We start from the raw sequence: 23,350 nt of genomic DNA on the forward strand, positions 1-23,350 counted from the left end.
ATGGTGGTTCCTTCGGAGGTGGATTCTCTGGTGGTCGTAGATATGGATAATAGATTTCATTATTGTAAATTAATCATTAAATAAAACGGAATTCCAGATCTGATTTTGTTCTGATTACCTTCGCGAGTACAAATATTTTATGAACATCTAGAGGCTATAAATGTCTCTCTGCAAATTGGGTTATGATATTCTTAGGTGTTTTTAAGTATAACAAGAATACAACTCCAAATTGTAAATTTGCCTTCGCTGCGTTTCATATTAAGTAATAGAAATATTCACTCATGTTAACTTATAGACTTAGATATACTGAAACGAATTAACTTATACAGCATCACGTTATTTCCTCTTGTTAATATTTCAGATATCTAAATATTAAAAAAAAAAACTAATATATAGTATATCAAAACATTCAGAAAATATATGTGAGCTTTTACTTTGTTTTTATTTATTTCCCTATAAAATCTTCTTAAGAATATGAGTGGACCTGTTCGTTTTCATCCTTAAACTTCGACTTGCGAAAATAAGTCGAGAATATTAATAGCAACTTACTAACATTTTCTTGAGATTCCCAGACGAAGAAATCTACTAAACTTTTTCATTTTTCAGAACAAGAAAGTACTTTCAAAATATAACGCCCTGATATCTTAACCCTTCTTTAGGTTATCTTTCTGTTCTTTAGGTCATCTTTCTGTTTTTTATTCATTATTCATTTCATGCTTGATAGGAAATATTAGACACCAAAGAAAGGGTAGAAGAATTGGAAGTTTTGATTAGCAACTTATCTCTCTCGTTGAGCTTTGGTCAAATAATGATTTAGGTGAAGGTTCATTAGCAAATGACAATTATCTGAGATAGGAAAACGGCTACTGAGTGTAAATTGACGAGAGATAAATGAAGACAGAGGAATTTAGGTATGTGCTTCTTTAATCTTGGAGAAAGGCCAGGGGACATCCTTTCAAAAATGGACCAAAATAGAAAATAATTAATCTTAAAAGTAAAATACAAACTAAATTGGAATTCGTTTCTTTAAATATTACCTTCTATGATTAAAGGAAGAAGTAAACCATGTTTTGCTTCGGTCAGAGACTTATGGTCTATATTGATTAGATGTTACTCTTTAAAAAAAATCCATTCAGTGAATAATAACGAGGGCACTGACCTACGAAAACGATCAGATTTTCTTTCACTCTACAGATTCAGTCTATCTGTAAATAATAAACGTTGAAAAAGAAATCTTGATAACATAAATTCTAGAACAACATTCACTTAAATTCATACATTGTGGTTTAGTGCTTTTACCAATTAAATTTACAGAATCTTATATATAATGAAATAAAGTTAGTAAGAACTGAATATAAATGCTACATTCTAAAAGAAAATCATCACCCTTAAGACCTCCAAAACCGCCATTTGTTTCATTTGTAACGTCTTCTTCGAGAATCTTAAACAAGAAACTATGACTTGCCTTAAGCGGCCGCTTAAAGAAGAAATGGCCTCTTAAGTCCTTGATTCTAGGGCATTCGAATAACAAGTAGCTATGGAGCAAACGACGAAGATTGTCTAGGATTGCTCACCCATTACCAATTATGATCTAAAATTATGTATTCATCAGACAAGAAGGGCTGATTACGATGGTAATCAACCCAATTTCAATATATTCTTGATATGGTACTCAATGCCGACGGAAGGACAGATATGGCATTCCAAAATTTTCTGGTTACTGCCAATAAGAATCTGCCATGATATTCTCCAGTCCTATCTTATTTTCATCCTTGTACCTAGAAATGTGTTGCTAAGAATCATTGGAATCATTCTCTTTTGGCATATCTAGCATATTGCTTTTTTTTTTTTTTTTTTTTTTTCGCTGTCCGCCATTGAAATATTTCTCTACTCAAGATAAGACGGATATCATGTATCATTTTCAGTTCTCACTACGACGAAGATGAGTGAGTGTAGCTCAGGAAACCGTTAGGAGTAGGTTTGCCAAGTTGGTACTGAGGGGTATAGAGCAAGAATTCAAAGCTGCTGTTAGGCATCTCCGTACCCTTACTTGCAATGATCGGGCAGGGCCTCTGATGTGAACATCAGCACACCCACTTATAAGTTTCTTGTGCTTTTCACAATCATTGCAATCCGTTTGATCTTTTTCAAAGAAGTCAATGCACATAACACCCTCAAAGCCCTAAAACCCAGAGGTCATCGTCTTCTGACAGACGTTACTTGATTTATTATATTTGGGAGGAAGGAACCATGGCGTTTTCACCGATTAACTTGAATCAATGGTTCTAGTTCACTAGTGAATATGTGGCTCATATGGCGTACATGATGTTCTGTGGAGGTTGTTTATTTAATTCCTGAAACGAATCCAAACATTCTTCAAAGTATCCTCTCATTTCTGCTTTAGTTTAGGGGCAACCAATCGTGGGACAGGTCTACTTTACATCTCGTCCATCCACAAGATGTTATTTTAAAGTATATACTAAGCTAGCACTCAGCTCTTTAGCAGGAGATCTCACCTATCTATAGGACATAAAAATATTTATCAACGAAAATCCTTACAATCAATGGTATCACCTTGATAATCAATGGTAGGTTTTTTCACGTCCAGTTCGTTCGTTCGTTTCAGATAAAGCCACTCCTATACTAGCACTGGCTCTTGCTCCACCTCGCGACCTGAGGTCATCTTTTATGTTGACCTTGAGCCGATTGAGATATTGATCTTTTGTTTGCATATCGTGACTTTCAAAAGCCACCCTTTCAGTGTAATAAGGGTATACAGAAGATTTCCTTTCACTGGTCCTATATATGACAGCATTATATAGTCTCGAAAAGATTTGGATAATATTTCTCTACTTTGCTTATGTGTAACTCACCAGACATTGTCATTTATGGTTCAGAGTTCCAGCATCTCAGAAAGCATTTAAGGATAAGGCTGTTAGTTGCATGGACATTATTAACCCTATTGGCCGGAAGAGAAATACCTAATATTCATTTACAGAACGTGGCAATAAACGCAAAAGTGAAAAGGAAAATAGAAAATCTCACAAATAACTATTACTAAAAACAGAAATACAGATAATCCTGTATAATGAAAAAACAATTTGTTTTTTTGCGAATCGTCTCAGTTCTGCTGGATGACTGGCATAAAAAAATCATCTGTAGAGACACCTTTTTTTCTGATAATGATAACAATGTAAATGAATATATCTTTTTTTCATGGTCTCGTTGCGTTAAGGTCATGGAAGGCTCCCCACGAAAAAGAGTATAAAAGCAGAGACGAGGGAGCTGATGGCACAGTTCCCGTGTTTCCTTCTACCGAGCAGGCACTGTTCCAAACAATGGTGAGCAATACTCTTCATAGTTCCTATTTGTAATATATATAAGTTTAATTGTACTTCATATAGTTGCTGAGCTTTATCATTTTGTAAATATTACGAAATATTTCGATCTCACTCCCAAAATTCGTTGATACTGACGAAAATATTGAAAAGTCATTTTTTATCTCTTTTTCTTTATGATTTGAGATATTTTGAGTCATTCTTATATTATATTTCTTTAAGGCTATTGACTGCACCTAATCACAGGGTGTTGTCGACATTAATATCTTGTGTCGAGGTTCTGAGAAAATTTGTAAAGCAATCAAATCCCAACATTCTTAATAACAGAAGTGCTGAAATTTGAAATAACGTAATGCAGCACTATATATTTACATCGCATACACTGAAATTTATGTATGAGAGCCTTCACTCGAGACACCACAATAACTTATCGATTTCTCTTCTCCTGAAGTAAATTCACGATATCTTTTTTTCCACCAAAAACGAAAAGGAGTCAGTTTCCCTTCTTCCTCTTTCCCAGAAACTTCTGCTGATCACCGTCGTAGCCACAGTCGTGGCCCTGTGTCACGCAGGTGGTAAAGGCGGATTTGGAGGAGGTGGATTTGGAGGAGGCGGCTTTGGAGGAGGTGGATTCGGAGGTGGCGGTCATGGAGGCGGCTTTGGAGGTGGTGGATTCGGAGGCCGATCATATGGAAACAGCGGTTTTGGAGGCGGCTCTTTCGGTGGGGGTCATGGAGGAGGATTTGGAGGCGGTTTTGGAGGTGGTAAAGGGGCCGGTTTTGGAGGCGGATCTTTCGGTGGTGGTCATGGAGGAGGATTTGGAGGAGGCCATGGTGGTTCCTTCGGAGGTGGATTCTCTGGCGGACGCAGATACGGATAATGGATTTAATTCTTGTAAATTAATCATAAAATAAAACGGAATTCCAGATCTGATTTTGTTATTATTTCCTTTGATGTGTAACAATTTTTGATAGAAAATTCTGATGCTGATGTTCTGCTTATGAATTGGGCACGATTTATTATATGCTATAAAAGAAATAGTTGGAAATTTTCACATTCTTATAAGTAAAAAAAAATATATCTTTATGTGAGTTTCTTGTGAAACAATTGATCATTTCAAAATTGCCTTATTACAGACTATTTAAGTCTTGATTATTGCTGAAAGGAATGAACATTTTCGAAGTATCGTAATTAAACTCCAGCTAATAATTCTTATGATATCTCTACTTAATATTGTTTGAAATGCCAATACATTCACAAAACTATATGGAAATTTTTTCATTGTTTTCAGTGTTTAGTTTTCTCTGGCCGCACTTTTTCTTTCAGCCCTCAGATCTTTAATAAAATCTATTGAGGCTAGAAGGCTGCAAATTGGTATTTTGATCATCTAACCTCCAATCATCAAACATACCAATTTGCAGCCCTCTAGCCTCAGTGTAGCTTAGGAAACCGGTAGAAACAGGTTTGCCAGGTTAGTGCTGAGGGGCATGAAGCAAGAATTCTAAACTGTTGTCTGGCATTCCAGTATCTCCACTTGAAATGCTCGGGCATGGGCTCTGTTGTGAACATCAGTGCACCTACTTATAAGTTTTCTTGTGCTTTTTACAATCATTACAATCCGTTTGATCTTTGCCAAAGAAGTCAGTGCATATGTTGCAGGAACTGGATATGTTAGTAATCAAAACAAGGGTTCAATGGACTTGGTCACCAACAGATAAAAATGTGTAACAACACAGTCGCAAGTATTTTGGGTAACTTTATATCAGCAAATTCTTTGAGTCGTTGGACAGAAAAGCAAAACATAGTTCGGACTTCAGAGACGAGAGCGCGGATGCGGATTTGACCCAGCTGCTGTCAGGTGATAGTGATGTCAGGAAAATGCAGTTGTGTATGTTTGTTTGTGCATCAAATAGGGTGTTTATAAAAAGTTACACAACAATTTAGTGTGTTCTTACATACGAATATCATAACAATGAGAAGTCTAGCATACATGTGTTCGTACGTCTATCAGCGTGCATGAAACGTAATTTATTCAGATAGTGAGTGTGAACTGGGGCATTTTAGCCTGCAGACTCCTTTAGTGATTACCAGTCAGAAAAGCTCGTTCTAACAGTTACTCTTGGGGAAGCTGAAGTGCAGTAGGAATTTTATTGGGTGTTCATCCATTCCTTTTTATTTGGTTTCTGATAATTGTGGTTTCTTTTACAGATGGATTCGGTTTGTCAGCACATAAAATGATTTCTCTAATTCACAATTTTGCTTCGGAAAATACTGAAGGGGTTTTGACAATGAGAATAGTGTGTCATTTCTTTTATTCAAGATGACTGTTAGAGGAGTAATTGTGTTTCATGGTTTTGGGATTTTAAATTCATTTTCCTTGTCTTTCAAGTTAGTTCTTTTGGGGGAATAAAGACTATTTTTTGTATCCCCGAGGTTGGATTTTTTAGCCTTAGATCTAACAACTTGATTTAGATGCGGGGTTGCCAGTTCGTTGTGGATGCCAAGTTAGGTTAAATAGACAATTAATGAGTTATCTCCTTTTAATTAAAACACGGATATTAGGCCCTTGTAACACATATAACACCCTCAAAGTCGTGAAGCACAGAGGCTATCGTATTGGCGACAGACGTTATTTGTTTGTATTATATTTGGGAGGAAGGAACCATGGCGATTTCGCCGATTGATTTTAATCTTTTATTCTGGTTCACTGGAGAATATGTGGTTCACATAACGTACGCAATGTTCTGTGGAAGTTGTTTATTTAATTCCTGAAAAGAGTCAAAACTTTCTTCAAAGTTTCCTCTCATTTCAGCTTTAGTTAATGGGCCAACATTCGTGGGACAGATCTTCCTTAGATCTCGATCATCCATATGATATCAGTTTAAAGTTTATACTGAACTAGCTAGCATTTAAGCAGAAGTCTCTCCTAGCTATACGAAATTAAAACGTTTATCAACGAACAGTGATTACAGTTAGTAATTTTTTTTTTCGTTTTTTTTTTACTTGTGTTATGTGCGTTCATTCGTTTAAGATTAAGCCACTCCTAAGCTGGCACGGGCTCTAGCTCCATGTCATCCAGTAACTTCAACTGCAGACCTGATGTCATCTATTATGCTGACCCTAAGCGATTGAGATATTGATCTTTTGTTTGCATCTTGTAACTTACAAAAGCCATCCCTTTCAGTGTAATAAGGGTATACAGAAGATTTCCTTTCAATGGTCTTATATGTGAGAGCATTATGTAGTCTCGAAAAGATTTGGATAATATTTCTCTATTTAGCTTGTGCACAACTCACCAGACATTGTCATTTAGAGTTCAGCGTTCAGTCATCTCAAAAAGCCTTTAAAGATAAGGTTGTTAGTTGCAGGGGCATTATTAACCCTATTGGTCGCAAGAGAAATACCGAATATTTATCTACAGAACGTTGCAATAAACAGAATTGAATAGGAAAATAAAAAAAAACCTAACAAATAACTATTACTAATAACAGAAATACAGATAATCCTGTATAATGAGAAAAGAATTTTTTTTGCGAATCATCTCAGTTCTACTGAATGACTGGCATAAAAAAAATCACCTGTAGAGAAACCTTTTTTCTGATAAAGATAACAATGTAAATGAATATAACGTCTCTGTCATGGCCTCGTTGCCTTAAGGTCATGGAAGGCTCCCCCCGAAAAAGAGTATAAAAGCAGAGACGAGAGAGCTGATGGCACAGTTTCCGTGTTTCCTTCAACCGAGCAGGCACTGTTCCAAATAATGGTGAGCAATACTCTTCATAGTTCGTATTTGTAATATATATAAGTTTAATTGTACTTCATATAATTGCTGAGCTTTATGTTTTTGTAAATATCACGAAATATTTCGATCTCACTCCCAAAATTCGTTGATACTGACGAAAATATTGAAAAGTCATTTATTTATCTCTTTTTCTTTATGATTTGAGATATCTTAAGTCATTCTTATATTATATTTCTTTAGGGCTATTTATTGACTGCACCTAATCACAGGATGTTGTCGACATTAATATCTTGTGTCGAAGTTCTGAGAAAATTTGTAAAGCAATCAAATGCCAACATTCTTAATAACAGAAGTGCTGAAATTTGAAATAACGAAATGCAATGCAGCACTATATATTTACATCGCATACACTGAAATTTATGTATGAGAGCCTTCACTCGAGACACCACAATGACTTATCGATTTTTCTTCCCCTGAAGTAAATTCACGATATTTTATTTTTCACCTAAAAGAAAAACGAGTAAATTTCCCTTCTTCCTCTTTTCCAGAAACTTCTGCTGATCACCGTCGTAGCCACAGTCGTGGCCCTGTGTCACGCAGGTGGTAAAGGCGGATTTGGAGGAGGTGGATTTGGAGGAGGCGGCTTTGGAGGAGGTGGATTCGGAGGTGGCGGTCATGGAGGCGGCTTTGGAGGTGGTGGATTAGGAGGCCGATCATATGGAAGCAGCGGTTTTGGAGGCGGCTCTTTCGGTGGGGGTCATGGAGGAGGATTTGGAGGCGGTTTTGGAGGTGGTAAAGGGGGAGGTTTTGGAGGCGGCTCTTTCGGTGGCGGTCACGGAGGAGGATTTGGAGGAGGCCATGGTGGTTCCTTCGGAGGTGGATTCTCTGGCGGACGCAGATACGGATAATGGATTTAATTCGTGTAAATTAATCATAAAATAAAACGGAATTCCAGATCTGATTTTGTTCTTATTTCCTTTGATGTATAACAATGTTTGGTAATAAATTCTGATGCTGCAGTTATGCTTATGAATTGGTACGATTTATTATATGCTAGTTGGAAATTTCCACTTTCTTATAGGTATAAAAAATATCTTTCCCAAATAGTTATTTTTCTTATTTTGAGTTTCTTGTGAAACTATTGATCATTTCAAAATTGCCTTGTTACAGACCATTTAAGACTTGAGTATTGCTGAAAGAAATAAAAATTTTCGAGGGATTTTAATTAAACTCCAGCTAATACATCCTTATCATATCTCTACTTGATATTGTTTGAAATGGCAAAACATTCACAAAACTATATGGAAATTTTTCCATTGTTTTTACTGCTTAGTTTTCTCTGTCCGCACTTTTTCTTTCAGCCCTCAAATCTTTAATAAAAACTATTGAGGCTAGACGGCTGCAAATTGACATTTTGATGGTCTAACCTCCAATCATCAAACATACCAAACCGCAGCAGCACTGTAGCCTCATTGTAGCTTAGGAAACCGGTAGGAACAGGTCTGCCAGGTTGGTACTGAGGGGCATGAAGCAAGAATTCTAAGCTGTTATTAGCCATTTCAGTATCTCCACTTGCAATGCTCGGGCATGGGATCTGTTGTGAACATCAGCGCACCCATTTATAAATTTCTTGTCCTCTTTGCAATCATTGCAATTCGTTTGATCGTTTTCAAAGAAGTCAATGCATATGCTACAGGCACTGGTAATGTTAGTAAATAAAACTTGGGTTCAACAGACTGTCGCCAACAGATAAAAATGTGTAGCAACACAGTTGCAAGTATTTTGGGTAACTTTAGGACATCAGCGAATTCTTTGAGTCGTTAGACAGAAAAGCAAAACATTGTTTGGACTTCAGAGACGAGAGCGCAGATGCGGATTTGACCCAGCTGCTGTCAGGTGATCTTGATGTCAGAAAAATGTAGTTGTGTATGTCTGTTCGTGCATCAAACAGGGCGTGTTCATAGAAAGTTCCAGAACAATTTAGAGTGTTCGTACATACAAATATCAAAGCAGTGAGAAGGCTAGTGTGCATGAGTTCGTTCGTCCATCAGCGAGCATGAAACATAATATATTCAGATAGTGAGTGAGAACTGGGGCATTTTAGACTCCAGACTCAATTAGTGATTACCAGTGAGAAAAGCGCAAAGGAGGCGCACAGAAGATTCTTCAAGAATGTAAATAGTTAAGAAAGACTCTGAAATAAAAACCTTTAAATCTGACAGATACTCTGGAGGAAACTGAAGTGCAGTGGCATTTTTATGGATATTTAATAATTCATTTTTATTTTGCTTCTGATAATTGTGGTTTCTTTTACAGATGGAATCGGTTTGTCACCACAGAGAATGAATTCTCTAATTTACAATTTTGCTTGGGAAAATACTGTTGGGGGTTTGGCATTGAAAATAGTGTGTGACATTTTTTTTTTTTAATTAAGAGGACTATTAGGGGAGTAATTGTGTTTTATGGATTTGGGACTTTAAATTTACTTTCCTTGTTTTTCATGTTAGTTCTTTTGGGGGAATGACGACTAATTTTATATCTCTGAGGTTGGTTTTTGAGCCTTAGATCTAACAACTTGGTGGAGGCCAAGGTAGATTACATTGCAAATTAGTGAGTTCTCTCCTTTTAATTAAAACAGGGTCACTTAGGCCCATGTAACACATATAACACCCTCAAAGTCCTAAAACCAGGATTTTTTTTTTATTATTATTATTTGGGAGGAAAGAACCATGGTCATTTCGTTGATTGACTTGAATCTTTGATTCTGGTTCATTGGTGAATATGTGGCTCATATAACGTACATCATGTTCTGTGGAAGGTGTTTATTTAATCCCTGAAACGAATCAAAACATTCCTCAGAGTATCCTCTTATTTCTGATATAGTTTAGGGGCAACCATTCGTGGGATAAGTCTACTTTACATCTCGTCCATCCACAAGATGACAATTTAAAGTATATACTAAGCTAGCACTTAGCTCTTAAGCAGGGGATCTCACCTATCTATAGGGCATAAAAATATTCATCAACGAAAATCCTTACAATCAAAGGTATCACCTTGATCATCAATAGTAGGTTTTTTTCACGTCCAGTTCGTTCGTTCCGTTCAGATTAAGCCGCTCGTATGATGGCACGAGCTCTTGCTCCGATTGAGATATTGATTTTTTGTTTGCATCTTGTGACTTGCAAAAGCCATCCCCTATAATGTAATAAGTGTATACAGGAGAGTTCCTTTGAATGGTCACATATGTGACAGGATTATGTAGTCTCGAAAATGTTTTGGTTATTATTCCTCTAATTAGTTTGTGTGCAACTCACCAGACATTGTCATTTAGAGTTCAGCGTTCAGTCATCTCAGAGAGCATTTAAGGATAACGTTGTTAGTTGCAGGGGCATTATCAACCTTATTGGCCACAAGAGAAATACCGAAGATTCATATACAGAAGGTGGCAATAAACACAGAAGTGAAAAGGAAAATAGAAAATCTCACAAATGACTATTACTAATAACAGAAAAACAGATAATCCTGTATAATGAGAAAAGAAGTTGTTCTTTTGCGAATCACTCAGTTCTACTGAATGACTGGTATATAAAAAAACTACCAGTAAGGAAGCCATTTTTTCTATCAATAAAGATAACAAAGTAAATGAATATAACGTCTGTTTCATGGCCTCGCTGCGTTATGGTCATGGAAGGCTCCCCACGAAAAAGAGTATAAAAGCAGAGACGAGGGAGCTGATGGCACAGTTCCCGTGTTTCCTTCTACCGAGCAGGCACTGTTCCAAATAATGGTGAGCAATACTCTTCATAGTTCCTATTTGTCATATATATATATATATATATATATATATATATATATATATATATATATATATATATATATATATATATAAATATATATATATGTATATATATATATATATATATATATATATATATATATATATGTGTGTATATATATAATATATATATATATATATATATATATATATATATATATATATATATATATATATAATATATATATATATAGATATATATAATATTAAATTTAGTCCATACAATTGCTGAGCTTCATGATTTCATAAATATCGCGAAAAATGTCGAGCTCATTCACGTAATTCGTAGGTGCTGACGAAAATACTGAATCGTCATTAATATTATCTCTAAGAATTTTCTTAGTAATAGTCATTCTTATATAATAGTTCTTTAAGGCTATTTACTACACCTCATCACAGGGTGCTTTCAATCTCAATATCTCATGTCGAGGTTGTGAAAAAATTTATAAAACAATGAAATTCCAACATTTTTTAACAAGAGAAGTGTTGACATTTGAAACAATATAATGAAACACTTTATATTTATATCGCATATTCTGAAATTTATGTATGAGAGCCTTCACTCGAGATACCACAAGGAATTATCAATTTTCCTTCGCCAGAATTAAATTCACAATATTTTTTTGCTGTCCAAAAGAAAAAGGAGTCAGTTTCCCTTCTTCCTCTTTTCCAGAAACTTCTGCTGATCACCGTCATAGCCACAGTCGTGGCCTTGTGCCACGCAGGTGGTAAAGGCGGATTTGGAGGAGGCGGCTTTGGAGGAGGTGGTTTCGGAGGTGGCGGTCATGGAGGAGGCTTTGGAGGAGGTGGTTTCGGAGGTGGCGGTCATGGAGGAGGCTTTGGAGGTGGTGGATTAGGAGGCCGATCATATGGAAGCAGCGGTTTTGGAGGCGGCTCTTTCGGTGGTGGTCACGGAGGAGGATTTGGAGGCGGCATTGGAGGTGGTAAAGGGGCCGGTTTTGGAGGTGGTTTCGGAGGCGGTAAAGGGGGTGGTTTTGGAGGTGGCTCTTTCGGTGGTGGTCACGGAGGAGGATTTGGAGGAGGCCATGGTGGTTCCTTCGGAGGTGGATTCTCTGGCGGACGCAGATATGGTTAATGGATTTCATTCTTGTAAATTAATCATAAAATAAAACGGAATTCCAGATTTGATTTTGTTCTTATTTCCTTTGATGTGTAACAATTTTTGATAAAAAATTCTGATGCTGCAGTTCTGCTGATGAATTTGGTAAGGTTTATTATATGCTAGTTAAAACCCTTGAAAATTCTCGCATATCTATAGGTTTCTCGTAAAATAATCGATTAATTCAATATTGTCTTACTTACAGACCACTTAAGACTTGAGTATTGTTGAAAGAAATGAAAATTTTCCAAGGATCTTAATTAAACTCCAGCTAATAATCCTTATGATATCTACTTAATATTGTTTGAAATACCAAAACATTCACAAAACTTTATGGAAACTTTTTCATTGTTTTCACCGTTCAGTTTTCTCTCTCTGCACTTTTTCTTTCTACTCTCAGATCTTAAAAACTATTGAGGCTAGACGGCTGCAAATTGACATTTTGATCGTCTAACCTCCAATCATCAAACATACCAATTTGAAGCTCTCTAGCCTCAGTGTAGCTTAGGAAACCGGTAGGAGTAGTTTTACCAGGTTGGTACTGAGGGGCATGACGCAAGAATTCTAAGCTGTTATTAGGCTTTTCAGTATCTCCACTTGCAATGCTCGGGCATGGGATCTGTTGTGAACATCAGCGCACCCACTTATAAATTTCTTGTCCTTTTTACAATAATTGCAATGCGTTTGGTCGTTTTCAAAGAAGTCAATGCATATGTTATAGGCACTGGAAATGTTAGTAATTAAAACGGGTTCAACGGACTTGGTCGCCAACAGATAAAAATGTGTAGCAACACAGTTGCAAGTATTTTGGGTAACTTTAGTACGTCAGCGAATTCTTTGAGTCGTTGGACAGAAAAGCAAAACATTGTTTGGACTTCAGAGACGAGAGCGCAGATGCGGATTTGACCCAGCTGCTGTCAGGTGATCTTGATGTCAGAAAAATGTAGTTGTGTATGTCTGTTCGTTCATCAAACAGGGTGTGTTCATAGAAAGTTCCAGAACAATTTAGTGTGTTCGTACATACAAATATCAAAGCAGTGACAAGGCTAGTTTGCATGAGTTCGTTCGTCCATCAGCGAGCATGAAACATAATATATTCAGATAGTGAGTGAGAACTGGGGCATTTTAGACTCCAGACTCCATTAGTGATCACCAGTGAGAAAAGCGCAAAGGAGGCGCACAGAAGATTCTTCAAGAATGTAAATATAGTTAAGAAAGACTCTGAAATAAAAACCTTTAAATCTGACAGATACTCTGGAGGGTACTGAAGTGGAGTGGGATTTTTATGGATATTTAATAATTCATTTTAATTTTGCTTCTGATAATTGTGGTTTCTTTGACAGATGTAATCGGTTTGTCACCACAGACAATGAATTCTCTAATTGACAATTTTGCTTGGGAAAATACTGTTGGGGGTTTGGCAATGAAAATAGTGTGTGACATTTTTTTTTTTTAATTAAGAGGACTATTAAGGGTGTAATTGGGTTTTATGGATTTGGGACTTTAAATTCACTTTCCTTGCTTTTTCATGTTAGTTCTTTTGGGGGAATGACGACTAATTTTATATCTCTGTGGTTGGTTTTTGAGCCTTAGATCTAACAACTTGATTTAGATGCAGAGTTGCCAGTTCGTGGTGGATGCCAAGGTAGATTACATTGCAAATGAGTGAGTTCTCTCCTTTTCATTAAAACAGGGTCACTTAGGTCCACGTAACACATATAACACCCTCAAAGTCCTAAAACCCATAGTTATTTTTTTTGTATTATTTGGGAGGAAGGAACCAGGGTCATTTCGTTGATTGACTTGAATCTTTGATTTGATTCTGGTTCATTTGTGAATATGTGGCTCATATAACGTACATCATGTTCTGTGGAAGGTGTTTATTTAATCCCTGAAACTAATCAAAACATTCTTTAAAGTATCCTCTTATTTCTGATATAGTTTAGGGGCAACCATTCATGGGATAGGTCTACGTTACATCTCGTCCATCCACAAGATGTTATTTTAAAGTATATACTAAGCTAGCACTTAGCTCTTAAGCAGGAGATTTCACCTATCTATAGGACATAAAAATATTCATCAACGAAAATCCTTACAATCAATAGTATCACCTTGATCATCAATGGTAGGTTTTTTTCACGTCCAGTTCGTCCGTTCGTTTCAGATAAAGCCACTCATATACTAGCACTGGCTCTTGCTCCATGGCAGCCCGTAACTTCACCTCGCGACCTGAGGTCATCTTTTATGTTGACCTTGAGCCGATTGAGATATTGATCTTTTGTTTGCATCTCGTGACTTACTAAAGCCATCCCTTTCAGTGTAATAAGGGTATACAGAAGATTTCCTTTCACTGGTCCTATATATGACAGCATTATATAGTCTCGAAAAGATTTGGATAATATTTCTCTGGCTCGCTTATGTGTAACTCACCAGACCTTGTCATTTATAGTTCAGTGTTCGGTCATCTCAGAAAGCATTTAAGGATAACGTTGTTAGTTGCAGGGGCATTATCAACCTTATTGACCACAAGAGAAATACCGAATATTCATGTACAGAAGGTGGCAATAAACACAGAAGTGAAAAGGAAAATAGAAAATCTCACAAATGACTATTACTAATAACATAAAAACAGATAATCCTGTATAATGAGAAAAGAAGTTGTTGTTTTGCAAATCACTCAGTTCTACTGATTGACTGGTATATGAAAAAAACTACCAGTAAGGAAGCCGTTTTTTCCTTATATAAAGATAACAATGTAAATGAATATAACTTCTCTTTCATGGCCTCGCTGCGTTAAGGTCATGTAAGGCTCCCCACGAAAAAGAGTATAAAAGCAGAGACGAGGGAGCTGATGGCACAGTTCCCGTGTTTCCTTCTTCCGACCAGGCACTGTTCCAAATAATGGTGGGCAATACTCTTCATAGTTCTTATTTGTCATATATATATATATATATATATATATATATATATATATATATATATATATATATATTTAAATGTACTCCATACAATTGCTGAGCTTCATGATTTCATAAATATCGCGAAAAATGTCGAGCTCATTCTCGTAATTCGTAGGTGCTGACGAAAATACTGAAACGTCATTAATATTATCTCTAAGAATTTTCTTAGTAATAGTCATTCTTATATAACAGTTCTTTAAGGCTATTAACTGCACCTCATCACAAGGTGCTTTCAATCTCAATATCTCATGTCGAGGTTGTGAAAAAATTTATAAAACAATGAAATTCCAACATTTTTAACAAGAAAAGTGTTGACATTTGAAACAATATAATGAAACACTTTATATTTATATCGCATAAACTGAAATTTATGTATGAGAGCCTTCACTCTAGATACCACAATGAATAATCAATTTTCCTTCGCCAGAATTAAATTCACGATATTTTTTTGCTGTCCAAAAGAAAAAGGAGTCAGTTTCCCTTCTTCCTCTTTTCCAGAAACTTCTGCTGATCACCGTCGTAGCCACAGTCGTGGCCTTGTGTCACGCAGGTGGTAAAGGCGGATTTGGAGGAGGCGGATTTGGAGGAGGCGGCTTTGGAGGAGGTGGATTCGGAGGTGGCGGTCATGGAGGAGGCTTTGGAGGTGGTTCATTCGGAGGCCGATCATATGGAAGCAGCGGTTTTGGAGGCGGCTCTTTCGGTGGTGGTCATGGAGGAGGAATTGGAGGCGGCATTGGAGGTGGTAAAGGGGCCGGTTTTGGAGGTGGTTTCGGAGGCGGTAAAGGGGGTGGTTTTGGAGGCGGCTCTTTCGGTGGCGGTCACGGAGGAGGATTTGGAGGAGGCCATGGTGGTTCCTTCGGAGGTGGATTCTCTGGCGGACGCAGATATGGTTAATGGATTTCATTCCTGTAAATTAATCATAAAATAAAACGGAATTCTAGATTTGATTTTGTTCTTATTTCCTTTGATGTGTAACAATTTTTGATAAAAAATTCTGATGCTGCAGTTCTGCTGATGAATTTGGTAAGGTTTATAATATGCTAGATAAAACCCTTGAAAATTCTCGCATATCTATATGTTTCTCGCAAAATAATCGATTAATTCAAAATTGTCTTACTTACTGACCACTTAAGACTTGAGCATTGCTGAAAGGAATGAAAATTTTCGAAGGATCTTAATTAAACTCCAGCTAATAATCCTTATGATATCTCTACTTAATATTGTTTGAAATACCAAAACATTCACAAAACTTTATGGAAACTTTTTCATTGTTTTTACCGTTCAGTTTTCTCTGTCTGCACATTTTCTTTCTACTCTTAGATCTTAAAAACTATTGAGGCTAGACGGCTGCAAATTGACATTTTGATCATCTAACCTCCAATCATCAAACATACCTTGGAGCTCTCTAGCCTCAGTGTAGCTTAGGAAACCGGTAGGAGTAGTTTTACCAGGTTGGTACTGAGGGGCATGAAGCAAGAATTCTAAACTGTTATTAGGCATTTCAGTATCTTCACTTGCAATGTTCGGGGAGTGACTCTGTTGTGAAAATCAGCGCACCCACTTATAAGTTTCCTGTGCTTTTTGCAATCATTTCAATGCGTTTGATCTTTTTCAAAGAAGTCAGTGCATATGTTACAGGCACTGGCAATGTTAGTAATTAAAATAAGGGTTCAATGGATTTGGTCGCCAACAGATTAGAATATGAGGCAACACAGTCGCAAGTGTTTTGGGTAACTTTAGGACATCAGCGAATTCTTTGAGTCGTTGGACAGAAAAGCAAAACATTGTTCGGACTTCAGAGACGAGAGCGCGGATGAGGATTTGACCCAGCTGCTGTCAGATGATCGTGATGTCAGAAAAATGCAGTTGTGTATGTCTGTTCGTGCATCAAACGGGGCGTGTTCATGGAAAGTTCCAGAACAATTTAGTGTGTTCGTACATACAAATATCAAAGCAGTGAAAAGGCTAGTGTGCATGTGATCGTTCGTCCATCAGCGCACTTGAAACATATTATATTCAGATAGTGAGAGACAACTGGGGCATTTTAGACTGCAGACACCTTTAGTGATTACCAGTGAGAAAAGCGAGAAGGAGGCAACATATGATTCATTAAGAAGAAAAATAGTAGAGAAAAAAACGTGAAAAAACCTTATAATTCTTATAGATACTCTGGAGGGAGCTGAAGTGCAGTAATTTTTTTATTAGGTGTTTATATATTCCTTTTTATTTGGTTTCTGATAATTGTGGTTTCTTTCAGAGATGGATTGGGGTTGTTACCACAGAAAATTAATTCTCTAATATACAATTTTGCTTGGGAAAATACTGATGGGGTTTTGACAATGAGAATAATGCGCGAAATGTTTTTTGAATCAAGATAACTATTAGATGAATAATTGTGTTTCATGGTTTTGGGATTTTAAATTCATTTTCTTGTTTTTCATATGTGTTCTTTTGTGGGAATCTCCGAGGTTGGTTCTTTTAGCTTTAAATATAACACATCGTCTTGGAGACAGACATTACTTTCTTCTATTATTTGGGAGGAAGGAACCCTGGTGATTTCGCCGATTGACTTAAATCTTTGATTCTGGTTCATTGGTGCATATGTGGCTCACATAACGTACGTAATGTTCTGTGGAAGTTTATTTAATTCCTGAAACAAATAAAAAGATTCTTCAAAGTTTCCTCTCATTTCTGTTTTAGTTTAGGGCCCAACATTCGTAGGACAGATCTACCTAACATCTCGATCATTAAATAAAATCTATACTGAGCTAGCACTTAAGCAGGTCTCTCCTATCTATAAGGAATTAAAATCATTAACGAAACCCTTTATAATCAATATTATCACATTGATTACCGTTAGTAGATTTTTTTTACGTCCTATCTGTTCTTCCGTTTTAGATAAAGCCAGGTTATTAGTTGCATGGACATTATTTACCCTATTGGCCGCAAGACAAATACCGAATATTCATGTACAGAAAGTGGCAATAAACACAGAAGTGAAAAGGGAAATAGAAAATCTCATAAATAACTGTTACTAATAACAGAAATACAGATAATCCTTTATAATGAGAGAAGCAGTTGTTCTTTTGCAATTCATGTCAGTTCCATGGAATGATTGGCATAACAATACATAGCCAGTAAGGAAGCCATTTTTTATCGATAAAGATAACAACGAAAATGAATATCTCTTTCATGGTCTCGTTGCGTTAAGGTCATGGAAGGCTCCCCACGAAAAAGAGTATAAAAGCAGAGACGAGGGAGCTGGTGGCACAGTTCCCGTGTTTCCTTCTACCGAGCAGGCACTGTTCCAAATAATGGTGAGCAATACTCTTCATAGTTCCTATTTCAGATGTATATAGATATAAGTTTAAGTGTACTCCATACAGTTGCTGAGCTACATGTTTTTATGAATATCACGAAAGCTTTCGAGCTTAGTAACGAAATTCGTAGATAGTGATGTAAATACTCAAAATGTCATTTATTTATCCGCAAGAATTTTCTTAGTAATAAAATAGATTGGCGTAAAACAGGTGCGTTTTCTTTCTTTATGACTTGTGATATTGTGCAGCCATTCTTATATTATATTTCTTTAAGGTTATTTATTGAACCTCGTCACAGACTGCTTTCGATATCAATATCTTATGTGGAGGTTATGAGAAAATTTAAATAGAAATGAAATTCCAACATTCTTAATGACAGAAAGGTTGAAATTTAAAATAACGTAATAAATCTATATATTTATATCGCATACACTGAAATTTATGTATGAGATTTTGCTTCCACTGAATTAAATTTAAGATTTTTTTTTTTTCACCAAAAAGAAAAAGTAGTCAGTTTCCCTTCTTCCTTTTTTCCAGAAACTTCTACTGATTACCGTCGTAGCCGCAGTCGTGGCCCTGTGTCACGCAGGCGGTAAAGGCGGATTTGGAGGAGGCGGCTTTGGAGGAGGTGGATTCGGAGGTGGCGGTCATGGAGGCGGCTTTGGAGGTGGTTCCTTCGGAGGCCGATCATATGGAAGCAGCGGTTTTGGAGGAGGTTCTTTCGGTGGTGGTCACAGAGGAGGATTTGGAGGCGGTTTTGGAGGAGGTAAAGGTGGTTTTGGAGGAGGCTCCTTTGGTGGTGGTCACGGAGGAGGATTTGGAGGGGGCCATGGTGGTTCCTTCGGAGGTGGATTCTCTGGCGGACGCAGATATGGTTAATGGATTTCATTCTTGTAAATCAATCATAAAATAAAACGGAATTCCAGATCTGATTTTGTTCTTAATTCCTTTGATATGTAACAATGTTTGATTAGAAAATGCTGATGTTGTAGTTCTGCTTATAAACTGGGTTCGATTTATTAGGTGTTAGTTAAATCTCTTGAAAATTTTCACATACTTATAGGTACAAAATGTACCCTTCCCAAAAGGTGATTTTTATTATCTGAGTTTCTTGTGAAATAACTGATTAAGTGAAAATTGCCTTACTTACAGACCATTTAAGACTCGAATATTGGCAAAATAATTGATTATTTCAAAATTGTCTTACTTACAGACCATTTAAGACTTGAGTATTAGTAAAATAATTGATTATTTTAAAATTGTCTTACTTACAGACCATGAAAATTTTCGAAGGATATTAACTAAACTCCAACTAATACACCCATATGATATCAGTACTTGATATTGTTTGAAATGCCAAAACATTCACAAAAATATATGGAAACACTTTTTTTTTTTTTTGTTTTTTTTTTTTTTTTTTTTTTTTTTTTTTTTTTTTGTTTTTTTTTTTTTCGGTTTTCTGAAAAGAAAACTACTGCGCCGGCGCTGTCCCTCCATCCGCACTTTTTCTGTCCGCCCTCAGATCTTAAAAAATACTGAGGCTAGAGGGCTGCAAATTGTTATGTTGATCATCCAGCCTCCATTCATCAAACAGACCAAATGGCATCACTCTAGCCTCAATAGTTTTTATTTCTATTTAAGGTTAAAGTTAGCCGCAATCATGCATCTGGCAATGATATTGATAAGGCCACCACCGGGCCGTGATTAGTTTCATTGGTCGCGGCTCGTAAAGCATTATACGAGATCACCGAAAGATGGATGTATTTTCGATGGCCTTGATTATACGATATACAGAAAGCTCTATTGCGCCGATGAAACTTCTGCGCATTTTTTGCTTATTTTTTATTTATCTCGTTAAGAGAATAAGCGGGTTGGTTTCTACTCTTCCTCAGACATTATCTAGCAAACATTAACCAGAGCAAATTCAGAATATTTTTCAATGTTTATCGGTCAAAGAAAAGAACATAAATTTTTATTTACTTTTTCTTTATTATTATTTCCTTCCGTGCTTGATAGGAAACATCAGGCTCTGAGAAACGACAACAGATGATAGAAAATATCGATATGAAACTTATTTTTCTGGCTTAAATTTGGTCGAGATTTAAACGTGGGTGTAAGCTCAACAAACAAACAAAATTTCTTTAAATAGAAAAAAACAATAATGTATATTGCCTATAGATGTATAAAGATAGGAGAATTTTGGTTCTCGTGACTTGGTTCCTTACAAAAGTCAAGTACATCCTAACACAGGCGTTGTACATTGTACGTTGTACATTGTACGTTGTACATAGTACGTTGTAAGTCTTCGATCCTTTCAGAAATGAAATGAACTATAATAACACAAAATATCTAAAATACATCGAACTGATGATTATTTTATTTCAGTTTTCCAAAGATTTTTTTTTCTTTTTATAGTTCACGGAAGACTTGAAGGCTTCCTTAGTTCAGAGATCTTAGACTTATATAAGTCCTTCAGAAGGTAGGTGTTAGCTTCATCAAAAATTCTCACATTAAAATAAGATTGTCACGGTGTTACCCAATAAATCTATCAGGCTTGGTATCACGTAACAAATAGGTTGTGAACTATTTTACCAATATTAAATAATATTGGTAAAATAGTTCCCAAAAAAGCATACACTTCATTCATACAAGCTTATTTTGTTCTTTTACCAGTTACTGTATCCGTAGAATTTTACTTAATAACTAAGAAGATTAGTAATAACTGAGTGTGAAGATTTCTGTTAAATTGAGATCACCATCCTCTAAAAACCTAATTAAATACAAAATGCTTGTTTTTATATGCAGTTCCCTTTTAAGACCTTAAAGAGCTACGCCTGGCTTTAACCAACCACTCAAAAAAATGGCTTCTTGGGTCCTGGAGTCTGGAACCAGTTTGCAAGCATTGTATAATAATCAAAAGCAAACAAAGAGAGTATGGGATTGCTCAGGCATTAGAGAACTCTTACGAAAAATGTATAGTCAATCAGTAGAGTACAAAAGTCTGAATGTTATCGCCTTGATATATTAGGACTGATTTCGTATTCCAGCATTTTCTAGTTTACGTAAAGAAGGCTCTTCCATTAAATTCTCAAAGCCTCTTTTATTTTCATTCTCATACTGGGAAATATATTGCTACAACTCACTGGGATCATTCGCTGTGTTACATATTTAGTATATTTCATTAGCCGTCTGTTAACGAAAGAGAATGAGATGCAATCATACTCTCCGTGGTCACCACAGAAAAGGAATCGGAGCTTAAGTTGGTATTGGGGGCACGAGGCAAGAATTTAGTGCTGCTGTTGTCAGTTTCAGTTACTGCAACTTGCACTGTAAGAACAAGCCTGCTCCTAAGGTTCCTGCGCTGTCACGACCATTGCAAACGGTTCAATTTTTTTCTAAGTAGTTGACGCTAATAACACTGTGAGTCCCAACAGAGGAAATAACCTTTGCCGACATGAATTATATGCCGGAATTATTCGGACGACGATTGCTTTGAATCTTTGGTTCCGGCTCAGTGATGAATCTGCGGCTCATGAAGTGTTGCTAATTTTCTGTTAAAATGATCTACTTCAGCCTGGAAATTTATCGAAGATTCTTCTTCGTTGTTTCTTCTCTTGGCAGCTATAGTGCAGGTGTCATCATTCGTGAAACAGGTCTTCCACATAGGCCGTATAATCTACAAAATACCAATCACAAGCATGTACCAAGCTACCATTGACGCCCGTAACGTTGGCTATCTCAAACAATAATAGAAGATCCATCAGCCAAAACCCAGGCAATGAATAACATCCAATAGATCACCAGGGATTGGGTTTTTCACGACCTAAGGATCTTTTATGTTATCCTTAAGAGCCGATAGGGATATTAAGCTTTTGCTTGCATCTAGTAACATTCAAAAGCCATCAGATGGAATTTAAGGGTATACAATACTCTTTTTGTATAGTCATACATATGACCGCATTAAATAGTCACAAAAGGTTTGGTTAATTTTCATTTATTGTATTTGTATCTCAGAAAGCCATTAGGATAAGGTGTTTAGCTCCATGCGTAATCTTAATGCTTTTGGCCACTGGAGAAATCAAGAATAATAGTATACAGAACGGCAGCAATTAACGTGGAAATAAAAAATAAATAGGAAAAATCGAACAAAAAAATATTTCTTAATGGAAGTCCTAACGATTAACAGGCGTCATTAACAAAACATGAAGATAAAATGAACGTGAATCTTTTCAGGTTCATTGAATGACTGGCATAAACGGAAAAGTACCAATAAGGAAATCATATATAAATATTGGGTAGTTTAGTTTCTCTATCGCCATTACCGGCAAGTTAGAATCAAATCATTGCTAAATAGATTATGGAAAGTCTATATGGAAAGTGTATATATATATATATATATATATATATATATATATATATATATATATATATATATATATATATATATATATACATGTATATACACGTACACACACGCACAAACACGCTTTTCTTTCTCTCTCACTCTCTCTCTAAGCGATCCCTCTCTCTCTCTCTCTCTCCACCTCTTTCTCTCCATTCTAACAGGTAATCAAAATGAGAGGTGAAGTTATATAATAAATAACCATTTATTTAACAATGGAAAGTTAATCAATCAAGTCTAAATCAAGTCTCACAGACTAACTTAACTCAGTTAACACCCCCCCCCCCCAACATTAAAAATGTCTAAAACAGTAATTTGTCACACCAATTGTCTATTCTCCCATCGGGACCCTCTGTCCCATTAGGACTCTCGGTCCCCCTTTGCCAGAACACATAGTTCCTCGCCAGAATCGTCTGTTTCAAAGACACGAGAAACACACTCGTAAGTACACATAAGTTTAAAGACAAAGTTAATAAAATGGAACATCTTACAAGATATCAAACAAGCCATCCCTTTGGCTAAAGTAATTCAACTTGGCTAAAGTAATTCAACTCACCCATGCAGCCGGAATATTTCACTCACTAATAAATAAACACTTAGGCACCGCCATCGTAGCTTTGCCTTCCTCCCTCG

General features: G+C 36.4%; 4 protein-coding genes across 4 annotated transcripts; all 4 read left to right on the plus strand.

Moving 5' to 3' along the window:
• The first annotated feature begins 4,988 nt into the window (after positions 1-4,988).
• Positions 4,989-8,027, plus strand: LOC135218225 (ctenidin-1-like). Its single transcript, XM_064254378.1, has 4 exons — positions 4,989-5,008; positions 5,129-5,230; positions 6,996-7,101; positions 7,629-8,027. Exons 1-4 carry the CDS (start codon positions 4,989-4,991, stop codon positions 7,986-7,988), a joined length of 588 nt encoding a protein of 195 aa, XP_064110448.1. The 3' UTR covers positions 7,989-8,027.
• Positions 8,028-10,836: 2,809 nt separating this feature from the next.
• Positions 10,837-12,059, plus strand: LOC135218002 (uncharacterized). Its single transcript, XM_064254147.1, has 2 exons — positions 10,837-10,867; positions 11,589-12,059. The coding sequence occupies exons 1-2, from the start codon at positions 10,865-10,867 to the stop codon at positions 12,009-12,011; spliced, it is 426 nt and encodes a 141-aa protein (XP_064110217.1). The 5' UTR covers positions 10,837-10,864; the 3' UTR covers positions 12,012-12,059.
• Positions 12,060-14,897: 2,838 nt separating this feature from the next.
• LOC135218365 (uncharacterized) lies at positions 14,898-15,939 on the plus strand. Its single transcript, XM_064254617.1, has 2 exons — positions 14,898-14,939; positions 15,494-15,939. The coding sequence occupies exons 1-2, from the start codon at positions 14,937-14,939 to the stop codon at positions 15,887-15,889; spliced, it is 399 nt and encodes a 132-aa protein (XP_064110687.1). The 5' UTR covers positions 14,898-14,936; the 3' UTR covers positions 15,890-15,939.
• Positions 15,940-16,009: 70 nt separating this feature from the next.
• Positions 16,010-19,234, plus strand: LOC135218226 (ctenidin-1-like). Its single transcript, XM_064254379.1, has 4 exons — positions 16,010-16,018; positions 16,736-16,869; positions 18,207-18,312; positions 18,853-19,234. Exons 1-4 carry the CDS (start codon positions 16,010-16,012, stop codon positions 19,192-19,194), a joined length of 591 nt encoding a protein of 196 aa, XP_064110449.1. The 3' UTR covers positions 19,195-19,234.
• Positions 19,235-23,350: the final 4,116 nt, after the last annotated feature.

This window comes from Macrobrachium nipponense, chromosome 9 (assembly GCF_015104395.2).
Source record: "Macrobrachium nipponense isolate FS-2020 chromosome 9, ASM1510439v2, whole genome shotgun sequence".
NCBI lineage: Eukaryota > Metazoa > Arthropoda > Malacostraca > Decapoda > Palaemonidae > Macrobrachium > Macrobrachium nipponense.